We start from the raw sequence: 13,536 nt of genomic DNA, 5'->3' as shown, positions 1-13,536 counted from the left end.
GCTCCTGGGCAGGAGGGGGCGTCCTGGGGCCGTTCCAGCTGCATCCCAGCCCTGCTCCCATCCCGTCCCAGCGGGTTCCCAGCCCTGCTCCGGGGCAGAATTGCTTCCTGGGGAAGTGCCATTAAGCCATTAGGACCTTCCAGCGCATAAAATGGGGAACCTGTGCCGGGACCGGGAACAAAAGCCGCTCATTTTCCTTAATGAGTCTGGCGTTCCCACTGTTTTATGGGAGCTGTTTGGGGGAGGAGGAGCTGCTCCTTCCCTCCTGAGAATTTCCCAACTTTGGCTCTTCCTCCTTTGTTTCCCCCCCTCAAGCCCCAGCTGTGTTTTGGGAGCACAAGCCCCAGAATCCAGCCCTGGAATCCGCCCCTTCTGTTATATTTTGGGGGAAGTGGGGGGTGGGAATGGCCCAGAGGGCAGGGAATACGCCTGGAGCTGCCCCATGAACTAGAACACAGCAACTCTTTGTGTTCCAGGGCCATAAAGGAATAAAACTCCCCAGCGATTCGAGGCTTTGGGCTTCCCACGGGAGCTGGAGGAGCCTTGAGCTGGGCCAGGAGTTGTTCCTGCAGTTCCAGCATCCAGTCCATCCTTTTTTCAGTTCCAGTGCCAATCCCTCTGGTTTTGGGGTCTCCACAGAGTGGTTTGTTCTGCTTTCAGTGGTTCTTGATCCCTCCAATCCTGAAGGAATGAGAGTGTGGCTGCTCCTGGTGTGATCCCACCTCATTTCCCAAGGGAATTCAGGGATGCTGGCAGGCCTGTTCCTTTGCTGGGTGATGTTTTCTGACCTAGATATTCCCAAAATTTTGGTTAGAAGTTTCCCAGGCCTCATCCTTCCCTCTGGCATCGATGTTGGGCTCCAGTTTGAGGAGAGTCCACAAACCTGGCTCGTGGTTGCTCCCGTTTCCACACAGACCCTTGGTTGGGTTGGAAATGTGTGACCAAGAGGAGATTCCCAACCCCTTTCCCACCAGGACATGTCTCTGGAATCTGCAGGAGCTGCTCTGACTGGTTTCTCTCTTTCCCAACCCCCCCAGGATCACGGAAAAGAAGGTGGTGAAAATAACATCAGAGATATCCCAGATGGAGGTAAGATTCCTCCTGCTGCGTCCTTCTGGGAGGGGATTCCCCTTTTCCCCTCCTTCTGGGGGTGCCTGAGGCAGGGTCAGTGTTTCCACGGGAAAACTGCTTTAGTTTTGTGGATTGGTTTTGGATTTCCCATCCCTGGGAGTGTCCCAGGCTGGGTTGGAGCCACCTGGGATAGTGGGAGGTGTCCCTGCCCATGGCAGGAGGTGGATGGGATGAGCTTTAATGTCCATCTCGACCCATTCCACCATTCCCTGATCTCTTTTTCCGCCCCTCTCCCTGTGTTTGTGCTCCCTGGAAACTCTCGGGTGCCACTGATTCCTCTGGGAAGGCTCTGGAGTTTCAGGAATCTGCTTCTCTAATCCCCCCTTAATTTTGTTGGCTCCCGAGGCAGAAATCCCTATGAAAACACGATTCCTGCTGTTCCCAATGACTGCAGGGTCTAATCTGCTGTTTGGGACACGCTGATTTCCACAGCAACCGGAGCGATGGCGCAGGAGGGGGATTGTGACCTTGGAGAGGCAGGAACAGTGTTGGGGGGGCTAGGACAGATCCTGGAGGGAATTGCTGCAGTTTCTCCCCTGCTCTTTTTTTTTTTTCCCTGATTTCTGTGAGATTTTTCCCAGAAAATCCCCTCTTTTTTTGGTTGTTATTTAGTGTGAGTTTGGCAAAATGGTGTTGGGAGTGGATTTTGAGGAGAAAAGGGTGGTGCCTTTTTCCACCTTTATTTTGCCTTTTTCCACCTTTATTTTGCCTTTCTCCACCTTTGTTTTCCCTCCTCCACTGAGTTCCAGCTCCTCAGCCCTGGGGAGGGGCCCAAGTGCTGCTCCCAGTCCAGCTTTTCCAAACATTTATATTTTGGAGCAGATGTTTATGATGCTCCTCGCTGTGCCCTTGGCTCCACTCAGTGTTTCCATTAAATATTCCCTGTTTTTCTAACCTCCAAAGCACCCCATGCGGCGTAAGAATCAAATATTAATCATTTCCCTGGGGCTTTCAGAGGGATGTAAGTCCTTGGAAGTGCAAACCTTTGCATTCCTGATGATTCCAGGGTTTTCCCTGTGCTCTGAGCCAACGAGTGGCCGAGTTGTAGCTGGAATTCACCTGGAATTTCTCCGCTGGTGGCAAAGTGCTCATGGATGGGGTCAGGCTCCTGAGAAGGGGCTTGTTCCAAAGAAACAAATTCTCTGGAAAAAACACCTCCATTTTTTCTTTTGAGCACATTTCCTGGGATTTTTACCTGGGGAGGAGGAAGGGAGGGAAGTGTTGGTCCCTGGAGCTGGCGGTGCCTCCAGGAGCGATGTTGGCTGTTCCTGGCCGGGGCCCTTTCCGTGGCTCAGAAATTCCTTGTGATGAAGGCCTGAGCCATCCCAAAATACTCACCTGTCTCTGCTGCCTGTTCCTGTTTCCTCCCTGAGCAATGATGGACCTTTTCCATCAGGGATTTCCTTGGAGCTCTGGGGGCCGGGGGTGTCCGGGGCCTGCTGGTCGCATGAGGTGCCGGGGGGGCACCTTCTCCCTTGGCTCCAGGGGGGAAATTTTCCCTTCCCTCTCCTGCTGGGGTCTGTCATTGCACTCTGCCACCTGCCAGCCCTCCCTGTTCCCTCCCAACTCCCGTGTCCCTTTCCCAGCGGATGCAGAAAAGGGCCGAGCGCTTCAACGTCCCCGTGAGCCTCGAGAGCAAGAAGGCGGCGCGGGCGGCGCGGTGAGTGCGGCCGAGGCAGCTCCCCCTCGGCTGCCACGGGGCAGGGCTGGGGGGGTTTGGGAGCACATCCCTCCCTGGGAGCCTGGGGAGGCCCTGGAATGGATTTCCCATCCCTTGGGAGTGTCCCAGGCCGGGTTGGAGTGACCTGGGGTAGCGGGAGGTGCCTCAGGGCAGGTGGAGGTGGATGGACGTGAAGCTCCCAAACCCATTCCATGAGTCTTCCCTGGGAAAAGTCTCTCCAGGGTCCTTTGTATGAGGGGGTGGGACAACAGCACTGGAAGGGTCTGGAAAACCAGGTTTGCTGGAGGGTTTGGGATCTGAGTGGCTTTGAGGTTGGGTTTGGAGAAGGTGGGAGTTGCTGCAGGAATTCCATGAGCTGGGAATGACGTGTTCCAGCTCATCCCTCCCCCAAACCAGGGAAAATCCTTGGAAGGGGAATTCCCCAGGGCTGGTCATTCCCACCACTGACTCACCTTTGTTCACATTCCACAGGTTTGGTTTGGCCACAACTCCCACAAAAGGTGAGGAGAAGCAGAACCAGCCCTTGAGGGGGAAAAAAAGGCTGGTGGGACAAGCTTTGATTTCCCTTTCCCTGGAGCTCCAGGTGGGAATTTTTGAGTCAGAATCAGGAGGAAAAGGGCACGTGTTGTCTCTGGGGGGTTGGATTTTCCCCGTGTCTCTCACTCCAAGCACAGCTGGGAGGCACAGACGGATTTTCCTTGGCATTCCTTGGTCCTTCCAAACATCTTTGGCTTCCTAGAATGCCACGTTCCACTCCTTGAGCTGCTGGAGAGGTGGGATGGGGGTGGGTTTGAGAGTGGAGAAGCTGCTTTGAAGGTGGAATTGGGAATGAGCAAGGATGGAAAGTGGGAAGAGTAGGGTGGGAATTGCCATCTCCTTGGAGACAAAATCCAACTCCAGTGCTGTTCCCTAACTGGGAATTCTCTCTCTTCCCTCCTCTCAGGCCTCTCTGCAGACAGCAAACCCACGGTAAGAAAAACTTAATTCCACTGGAATTTTGGGTGGGAACACGGTCCAAGTGGTTCCTGCAGGAGCGGGGGCTGTGGCATCACCCCCTGGGGGAGGTTGTGGTTCCTCTGTGCCAGGACTGGGACAGCCCTCGCAGGGCTCTGCCAGGGAAGGCTTGTCCCAAAAATCTGGGCTCTTTAGGGGTAATTTATTTAAGGATAACAGTGCCCGATAGCTCTGGGAAGCCTTGGGAAACCTTGGGAAGCTGCTGGGTTGGGAAGGGGGTGGTGCAACCTCCCAGCCCTGGGGCAGCCCGGCAGCAGAGCCGGTTTTTAGGAGTCCTGGCAGCTTTCCCAGAGGCCCTTAATTGTCCATCTGAGGATGAGGCTGATCCCTGTCCCTGAAACCCGAGGGATGGGGATGGGAAAAACAAGCCACGGAAATTGTTTCCTGCTTCTTGTAGATAAACATGGATAAACTAAAGGAAAGGGCTCAGAGGTTTGGGTTGAATGTCTCCTCACTCTCCAAAAAGGTAAGGACATTCCAGGACACTCCTCCCACCTCAGGATTATCCCAGTGTTCCAATCCCACCACTGTCCCTGTCCGAGGTTTTACATCCCGTTCCCAAGCCCTGTCAACACCATTTCCTTCCCCTCTGGTTATTTGTGCTGGGACTCCATGTGGTTTTCCAAGGGTTACAACTCCCGAGGGGTTGGAGTTTTGAGGTTGTTCATCCAGATTTTAAGTGGGAAGAGCCCCCACGATCCAGGGGGTTCAAATCCCACCGTGTCCGTGCAGGTCCCTGCCGAGAGCAGGAGCCAGGTCAGCCCAGACCTGGAGCTCTAGGGAGAAGGTTCCAGAGGGAGATTGCCCTTGGAAGTACAACAGATGTGCTGGGGATGGATTTGGCCTCGGAGCTGTTGGTTTTTCCAGGGGAAAATGGACACAAACTGTGGAACTCCTTGTACTGGATCTTGTGGGATCTGCGGGAGGGGCAGGGGATGGAGTTGGGGGATGGATTTGGGATCTGTGCCCAGCTCAGGAAGGAAGCTGGGATCCATGTCCAGCTCCAGGGTGGGATCTGAGGGAGCTGAGTGTGCTGGGAATGGGAAAACGTGGCTGGAAAACAACTGGAGCAATAGTCCATCACCTAAACCCAGCAAAGGGGGCAGAAGATGGATTTAATGTGGTTAGGGAAAGCAAAATGAGGGATAAACACATCTTGGGAGATGAACCCAACTCCCCATGGCTCCCTGGGCAGGGGCTAAAGGGGCTCCAGGAAAGCTGGAGAGGGACTTTGGACAAGGGATGAAGAAACAGGACACAGGGAATGGCTTCCCACTGGGAAAGACAAGATTTAGGTGGGATTTTGGGAAGCAGTTCCTCCGTGTGAGGGTGGTAAGGCCCCAGAATGGATTTTCTGGAGGATTCACCATGCCTGGAAGTGTCCAAGGCCAGGTTGGAGGCCCCTGGTCCAGTGGAAGGTGTCCCTGCCCATGTTGGGATTGGATGAGCTTAAACCCCCCCCTCCCAATTCCTTCCATGATTTTCCTTTCCCTGGCTGCAAGTTCTCCACTTCATATCCCAGTGCTGTGGCCGTGGGAAGTGCCAGGAGCCCTGGGAATGACCCTGGTTGGACCCCAGTGTGTCCCTTCCATGGAAAAGGCCCAACTCCCTGTGCTGGGACAGGTTAATTTTTACCCCTCATGGCTCCAGCTGAGTTTTGCTTTAATTCCAGTTGACAAGAACGTGTTTTCCGTGGAGCAGATCCGGGCCCGGATAAGCCAGGGGGGACAAGGGCTCAGTGGAGCAGCAGAAAGTCTCTGTGTGTCCAAACCGGCAAATGAGGCAGAGAAAACAATTCCTTTAATTGTTTGGCTTCCAGGAGCTCGGAGTGGCAGCCTGAGGAGGAATATCCTTCTCCTGGATAATCCCTGTGCCTGCAGCCTTTCCAAACCCCCCCTGGCAACCTGGACCAGGAGCTGTTGGCCCCCAAGGAAGCCAAGGGTGGTGATGGAGGGGGGATGTCGGCAGAGGAAAGGGAAGAGGGTTGGTGGGATGTTCCAGGAGGCCAATTCCTATGGATTAGAGAGGTGGGATTGACCTCGGTGGAGGGTTTGTTGTCGGGAAATTCAAATTTCTGGCACTTTGGAGAGGTAGCTCTGGCCTTGTAGGAAAGGCCACATGCCATTGAGTGGGATTTTCTTCCCAAATTTCATGTTTTCTGACTGTGAAAGAGATGAAGCCTCTGGACAGGGCTGTGGGATGTGGGCAGGGGATGGAGAACTGAGGGAACTGGGGGGGCTCATCCTGGAGAAAAGGAGTCTCAGGGGAGACCCTCTGGCTCTCCCCAACTCCCTGACAGAGGAAGTGGCCTCAGGCTGTGCCAGGGGAGGGTCAGCTGGACATCAGGAGGGATTTCTCCATGGAAGGAGTGGTCAGGCGTTGGCAGGAGCTGCGCAGGGAGGTGGTGGCAGCTCTTCTCCCAGGCTGTGCCCGTGGGACACCGCGACGAGCCCCATCCCGAAGCTGCCATTCCATGTCCATCCCACAATGGGAAGGCCCCATTGGGACACATAGAGGAGCAGCAGCGGCTCCGTTTTGGCCTCCCCCTCATCCCCCTGTCCCTCAGGATCGTCCATCCAGGCTCTTCCCTCTCCCCAGAGCCCTTCCAGGCCTTCCCTCCCTGTGTCACTTCCCAAACAAGGGCTTCAGGGAAGCTCCGGGCGTGGCCGGGACTCGTTCCCGGCCTCGCTGACCTCCCTCTCCCACTCAACTGGTCCTTCCTTGGGCCCCGCTGGGAAACAGGACTTGGCTTTTGTCTGGAACACAAATACATCCCCCCCTCCCCCTCTATTATGATTCCATCAATGATGTCATTATGTCCCATTCAGGGGCTCCTGGACCCCTTGGCTGCAGGAATTTGGAGGAGAATGGCAGGGCCTGCTCCGGCTCCAGCCCTTCCTGAGCCTGGGGGAACAATCCGACCTTCCCCTTCCCTTGGGGGGGGGCAATGAAAACAGCCCAAAAATTCCCCCTGTGGAAAGCCTGGAGGGAGCACAGGGCACCCCTCTTTCCCAAACTCCCAGGGTTTTAAGGGGATCCCTCCTTCCCAAACTCCTGGAGCTCTGGGAGGAATCCCTTCCTTCCCAGAGATTCCTTTTAATTCCCAAATTTGTTCTATTCTTGGAAGATTCAATGGTTTCACTTCCCTTGTCTGTGGGATGTTGCTCTGAGTGGTTTTTGGGGGATATTCTGACTCCCTGATTTTCACTCAGCCATGCCAAATCACGTGTTTCCAAAGAGTGTGCTCCCTGTTTTAGGGCTGGATGTGGGAATCCATCCCTGCCTGGTGGGAAAACCCACCCAGAAGGTCCAGACCTCCAGTTTGCCCAGTTGCACAGTTCCCAGGGGACTCTCCTCCAATCCTGCCCGTGCTGGAGCTGGGAATTTGAGGCAGGAAGAGCCTCTGCAAACACGGGGTGACGTTGGAGGTGCTCTGGGGGTGCGAAGAGATGAAAAGCCCCTTTTGCCTCCTGGAATTTGCCTCGTTCCAGTGGCATCATTTGCCTCATCCCTGACGCGGAAGGGCAGGAATTCCATTCCATGTGCTCTTAGCACATGGATGTGACTTTCTGCTGCTCCTCCTCCCCCTGATCCCCTTTGGAGCGAGCACAGACTGCCAGCTGTGACAGCCGGGATGGCTTTTCATGGGAAACCCCCTGGGACAGGCTGGGAGCTGGTTCATGGGTGGTTCCAGGCAGAATCCTCATGTCCTCTGGGAGAGAGGCCGTGCCCGGCTCAGTCCCGCTGCCACCAGCCCCAAATCTGGGCTGGAATCCCAAATCCTTCGAGCTGGAGGAGCTGTGAGAGGAAAGGGATCACCGGTGGGGCTTTGGAGAGCGAAGCATCCCTGTGTCCTGCTCAGTGTGAGGAGGTGAAGAGCTCCTGAAAGGCAGTTTTGGGGCTGGGAATGGGAAGGGATGTGAGGCACACGTGGAACATTCCCATAGAAACACCGGGCTTCCCTTTGCCATCATGTCTCCTGGTGCTCGGAAGCATCAACTCTGGAAGGATTGGGAGGGGAGGGGAGAGAAACTGGAGGAGCAAATGCAGGAATACAGCCTGGAGGAAATAAGGTCGGGATGAATTTCAAACAGGCCCTGGGTGGCAGCTGCGTGCCCCGGGATTGGAGCGTTCCCGGCAATGACTCCCCCCGGAGCTGCCGCTCCGCCCCCCGGGCCGGAATCGGATGCGGAGCTGCCCTTGAGGGTCCGTCACCTCTCCCTTGGGGGGGTCAAGGCCGTGCCACCATCAATCCTCCAGCGCCTGGAGGCCTCGGCTCTGCTCTGCATCCCCCCATCCGTCATCCCGCACCGGGAGAGTGGCCGGGAGGGCCCCGTCCTGGGAACGGCCCCTCTCTGGGGCCTGGGATGAGGACACTCGAGGCCTCACCTGCAATTCCAGAGCAGTTTCCTCCTGGAATGGTTTAATCTGCAGGGAAAAAAGGGGAAGATGTGGAGTAGCACTGCCCTGGAGAGCTGGGAATGTCCGTGGAGAAGGGAAGGATCCAGGGAGGCCTTGGAGCCACTTCCAGGGCCTGGAGGGGCTCCAGGAGAGCTGGAGAGAGACTTGGGACAAGGGATGGAGGAACAGGGCAAGGGGGATCGGCTTCATGCTGGAAACGGGGAGTTACAAGTTGGATTTTGAGAAGAAATTCCTCCCTGTGAGGGCAGTGAAGCACTGGAATGGATTTCCCAGAGGATTCCCCATCCCTGGAAGTGTCCAAGACCATGCTGGACAGGGCTTGGAAGGTGTCCCTGCCCACAGCAGAAGATTGGGATGGGATGGAGCTGGGATCCAGTCGGGACCCTGGGCAGGTCTCCTTGAGTGCCAGAGCCACAGAAGCCACAAATAACAACCTTTTGGCACCAACTCTTCCAGCAGCAGCTCTTCTCCCTTCTCCCAGGAGAGGGGAATGATCCAGTTTTTCAGTGGATCCTTCTCCCCTTGGGGAAGAAGTGATTGGAGCCGGAGAAGCGGCTCACCCCAGATTTAATCGTGGAACTGGGTCATTCATCCCCTGGGAGGGGACAGGAGGGTCCCCCTGGTGCCTGGAGCTCTGGGATTCAGGTTGGACATCCAGGCCGGGAGGGAGCCCTTGGAGAGGGGGCAGACCCCGAGGCAGATTCCCATGGCACTGCAATGTTGCTGCTACCAGCAGCCCTGGGATCCCCCCCTGAAATCAGGGCTCAAAATGAACTCTTTAGGATCAAATCCAGCACAAATCCATGGACAGACTTGGGTGACTTGTCAGGATTCCCAATCCTGGGGATCCCATTACCAGATCACAGGGAAGGCTTTGCCTCCAGGGCTTGGAATCCCTCATGAAACTTTTTTCCCCTCTTCTTCCCGTTCTTTTAGAGAAGTGGGAGAGCAAAGAGAAACAAAAATTGGAACTAGGAGGTTGGAAAATGGATGTGAGGGGCTGTCAGCGGGGTCAGCTTTCCCTGGATTTGGCAGGGCTGGGATTGATGGATGTGGCCGGGGGGGCTCAGGGTCATTTTCCTCAGCTGGATTTCAGCACCCCATGAATCAGCCCCTGGCAGGGGAACAGCTTGGGATGGAGGGGAGTTCACCGGGCGCGTGGAGGGGGGTCAGGGAGCGGGATCGTTATCCTGGGATTGATTTAAGGAAGGGGCCTCCCGAGAGATAAATCACCGGGATCCCGGAGCTCAGGGAGGGGGGAAGGCACAGAATGTTGTGGTGCCAAAGTGGATCTGGGGACCCCCTGCTCAGGGAATTGACCCCCCCTGGGAGTGGGAGCTGTTCTGTTGGATGTCACCGCAGGGTTTAACCCAAGGAGGAGGTGGAAGATGTGGAGCAGCTCTGCTGGGAATTGGGGGGGTTCATGGGGAAGGGAAGGATCCAGGGAGCTGCTTCCAGGGCCTGAAGGGGCTCCAGGAGAGCTGGAGAGGGACTGGACAAGGGCTGGAGGGACAGGGCACAGGGAATGGCTCCCCACTGCCAGAGGGCAGGGTTAGATGGGATTTTGGGAGGGAATTCCTCCCTGTGAGGGTGGTGGGGCCCTGGAATGCATTTCCCAGAGAAGCTGTGGCTGCCCCATCCCTGGAAGTGTCCAAGGTCATGTTGGAGCAACCTGGGCTAGTGGAAGGTGTCCCTGCCCAAGGGCTGAGGAGGGATGGGAGGAACACTCCAGGGCATTTCCAGACATTGAACCCGGTCCCTTCCTTGTGCCAGAGCGAGGAGGATGAGAAGCTGAAGAAGAGGAAGGAGCGGTTTGGAATCGTCACGAGTTCGGCCGGAGCTGGAGCCACAGAGGACACAGAGGTAGGGCAATCCTTCTCCCAGGGAATATGGAGCAGGGAGGGGAGCTGGGAGAGTCCTGGGACCTCCATGATCCAGGGACCCCTCAGGACCTTGGGGGGCTGAGCCCCCACAGCGGGGCTGTGCTCCCCCACCACCTCCCCTCCCACCTCCCAGTCCAGGGGGACTTCCACAGAAAAGGGTTTCCCAAGGGAGGGGTTTCAGTCAACGCCCACCTCAAATCCAAGGACAGATTTCTGCTCACCCATGTCCCTGCTCGGCCCAGGGCTGGGGGGAGTCCCGGGAAGGCAGCGGGAGCTGATTCTCTGGGAAGGAGAAGGGGAAGGGGGCACAGGCAGCCCCTGTGAACCCCGTGGGATGGGGTTTCCATGGATCCGTGCTGGGAATAGGCTGCTCCAGAGCTCTCTGAGCCTCCTCCCCTGGCAGGACATCACGGATGGTTCCAGAAGGAGCAGGGGGCACATCCCACCCTGATCCCCCTCCCCTCCCTGGAGCTGATTCTCCTCATCGTCATTCCCTGGGCCCCAGCAGCTTCTGGACCCTCTGCTATTGTTGCTCTTCATCCATAAATCCCGGGAGGCTCCAGGATATAATGAGGATTGGGATGCTGACCCTGTTTCCAGTGCTTTGTTGTGGCCTCAGCGGTTCTGGCCCATCTTTTAAATTTATCACCTCCTCGGGGCAATTTTGGTCCCTTTTATTGTGCTTTGACACTTCTCCTTCAAGTAATTCCGACCCTGTGCTCCAGGCTGGAATGATTTGAAGGTGGCTCCTGCCTGAAGCAGGTGGGCAGTGCCCTGCACACCTAAATGCCACCCAGACATGGCATTTGGGGACCCTCGTTGGGGACAAAGGGACCCCCTCAGGGTGGGGGGTGCCGGGTGAGTGCACCAGGATTTGGGTACAGCTAAACCAGGCAGCTCCAGTTTGCTTCCTGCGAGAAACTGAGCCCCTCCAGGTGGGATTTGAGGGCTGTGTGTTTTTGGGGGGGTTTCTTCCCTGGGGGGTGAAGCAGGAGCTCTGTTCCCGGCAGAGTGGGGGGAGCTTGAGGCTTTTCCTTCGGGTCACACGGAGACTGTGCTGGAACAAAAAGGGCTTTTTACTGGCATTGTGTGCACTCAAATGCACCTTTCCCTGGAGATCCTGGACTGGGGGCTTCTGTTGCCCCCCGGGCTATTTATCCTGCTAAAAATTAAGATTTATACGCCCCTCGTGGAGCGGCTTAAAGGGGAATCGGCTGCGTATTTAATGTGTCCCTCTCACCTTCCCCATGAATAGAGCAGAGTTCACCCTTTGCCCTTTTCCATTTCCCACCTCCCTACTCCCTTCCAGGGTTTCAGGCCCCTGAAGTCACCATTGTTCCCGGCTCAGCCCCTTTTGTGGCTCTTTCCCACTGTATTCCGGGCACTGTATGTTCCTGTTCCATGGGTTTGGGGAGCTCTCTGGGGTTTGGGGCTCTTTGTGGGTTGGGTCCCTCTATTTCAAGGATCCTTTTGTCATTTGGGTCTCTCAGTTTTGGGCTCTTCGTATTTTGGGGCTCTTTGTGTTGGGAAAAACTCCATCTCTCCCCCTCTGTGGGAGCAGGATCCGGAGCCTCCGATTCCCAGGCTTGTTCCCTAGGCTGAATTTTGAACCAGTTCTCCCTCAGGTTCTTTATGAGGTTTTAAATAACACATTTATTGTTTTTTTTTTTTTTTTAATTTTCCTTGTCCTTCCCTTTCCAGGCAAAGAAGAGGAAAAGAGCAGAACGGTTCGGGATTGTGTGAGGCCGTCCCGGAGCTCCTGCCGTGGGTTTCTCCTCCTCCTCCTCCTCCTCTTCTTGCTCCTCCCTCCCCACTTCCCACCCCCACACTTTTCCAATGGTTTTAGTGACAGGACACGGGTAATTCCCCCAGAGTTGGGTGCTTGTGCTACTTAACATTTAGTTTTTTTTTTTTCAAATGGCCAAGTTTAGAAAAGAGGAAAAAGCAAAATGAAGCAGCTGGTCTTGGTGCCGCCCCAGCCCCACATTCCAGGGGTTTCCCAGTGTTTTAGGGGGTTGTGGCAGCAGCTCCTGATCCTTCCCAGTGCTCCAGGAATCTCTGTGGCCATGGCACAGCTGGGACAAGGGCAGGCCCCATTTCCCCCCCCAGGGGACAATGACGTGAGTCCTGTTCAGTCTCTGCTGCCTCTGAGAACGTCAGGGAAGGATTTTCCCAAATCCATCGTCACATCTTTCCCAAAATGTGGTGGCCTGGGGCATTCCTGTGACCACCCACCTTCCCTGCAGGAGCTTCCAGAGGCAGAATTGCCCGTTAACCCCAGACCAGGTGATTTCTCCCCAAACCAGGAGCGTTGCCCCGGGATCCATGTGTTGGCCGCGGATGTTCCTGGAGGATGTGCAGGAATGTGGCTCTTCCCCCTACAACATCCCATTTTTGGTGAAATTATGGAAAAATCCACTGCTAAAACACACCAAAGCTACTGCTGGCGAAGCCTTTCTGGCTCCCTCAGCTTTGGCACCTTGGATTTGGGGGATTCAGGGAGCAGCTCCAAGGGGGAAAGTGTGGGATCCCCAATCCCATGAGATTGGCAGGGGCTGCCCCGGCCCCCTCCTCCTTCCCAGAGAATCAGCTCCTGCTGCCTTCCCAGAGCTCTCAGAGCAGGAAATGTGTCTGTAAGCAGGAATGTCTGCTTGGATTTCAGGTGGGCATTGACCGAAACCCTTCCCCTGGTGAAGACTTGACGTCCCAGGATTGTTATTCCCCGTGGGATCCTCATCCCGGAGCGCTGGGAAGGCCGTTGGGAGCAGCAGGGACGTCCTACCCCCAGTAACAAGCAATAGTTCTACTTTTTGTAACGTGGAAAGTCTTCAAAAATGCTGCTGTTCCCTGAGCATTTCGGGGCCTCCGGGAAATCCCTGCAATGTTCCTTTCCTTCCCCAAAGGGCAGCTGAAAGCCACAGGATCCAGGTGGGGCCACGGGATCCAGGGGACACCCTGGGGTCCAGGGGACACCCTGTGTCCTTGGCTGTTGGTGTGTGGCTGAGCCCCAGCTTGGTTGCTCCTCCCCATTCCCTGTGCTCCCATTATCCCAGTGTTTTGGTCCGTGTTTGGGATTTCTCCTCCGTGTTTTCTGTTTGCCTCGTGGTTCCCCCACTGGCTGTTGACTTGGAAGGGTTTGTGGTGCCAGGGCAGACATTCCCTCCTCGCTTTCATAATAAAACTCCTTCTCCAAGGCACTCCGGGGCTCCCTGGGTTGGGATTGGGACTGGAGCTGTGCAGGACACCCCCGGCATTCCTGCCCCCGACATACCAAGGGCCAGGTATCCCTGGCATTACCCAGGATGTTCCATGGCCGAATTCCTGCCCCTCCGGCCTCTCACGGATGTCACCCAGGGCAGGGCTGTTCCCCTCCCCTCCCCACGATTTTGGGGCCAGGTCCTGGTG

General features: G+C 56.0%; 1 protein-coding gene across 2 annotated transcripts in view; it reads left to right on the top strand.

Annotated features, from left to right (window-relative positions):
• Nucleotides 1-13,328, top strand: part of SARNP (SAP domain containing ribonucleoprotein) — a 16,172-nt gene extending 2,844 nt beyond the window's left edge. The window contains exons 5-13 of one of the 2 annotated variants that reach the window (XR_003573874.1): nt 1,038-1,089; nt 2,718-2,791; nt 3,284-3,312; nt 3,756-3,781; nt 4,224-4,292; nt 10,022-10,111; nt 11,833-11,895; nt 12,794-13,059; nt 13,098-13,328. Coding sequence is in view for 1 of the 2 variants with exons in the window: in XM_027907328.1 (XP_027763129.1) it covers nt 1,038-1,089; nt 2,718-2,791; nt 3,284-3,312; nt 3,756-3,781; nt 4,224-4,292; nt 10,022-10,111; nt 11,833-11,874 (382 nt within the window). In the remaining variant the exon portion in view is untranslated. Of the gene's footprint in view, nt 1-1,037; nt 1,090-2,717; nt 2,792-3,283; nt 3,313-3,755; nt 3,782-4,223; nt 4,293-10,021; nt 10,112-11,832; nt 11,896-12,793 lie in introns of both variants that reach the window. The other variant, XM_027907328.1, reaches the window with a different exon arrangement.
• Nucleotides 13,329-13,536: the final 208 nt, after the last annotated feature.

The sequence above is a fragment of the Empidonax traillii genome, unplaced genomic scaffold (assembly GCF_003031625.1).
Source record: "Empidonax traillii isolate 1590-97213 ecotype Southwest subspecies unplaced genomic scaffold, ASM303162v1 scaffold1437:size147607, whole genome shotgun sequence".
NCBI classification, from domain to species: domain Eukaryota; kingdom Metazoa; phylum Chordata; class Aves; order Passeriformes; family Tyrannidae; genus Empidonax; species Empidonax traillii.
This window is presented reverse-complemented; position numbering and strand designations above follow the sequence as displayed.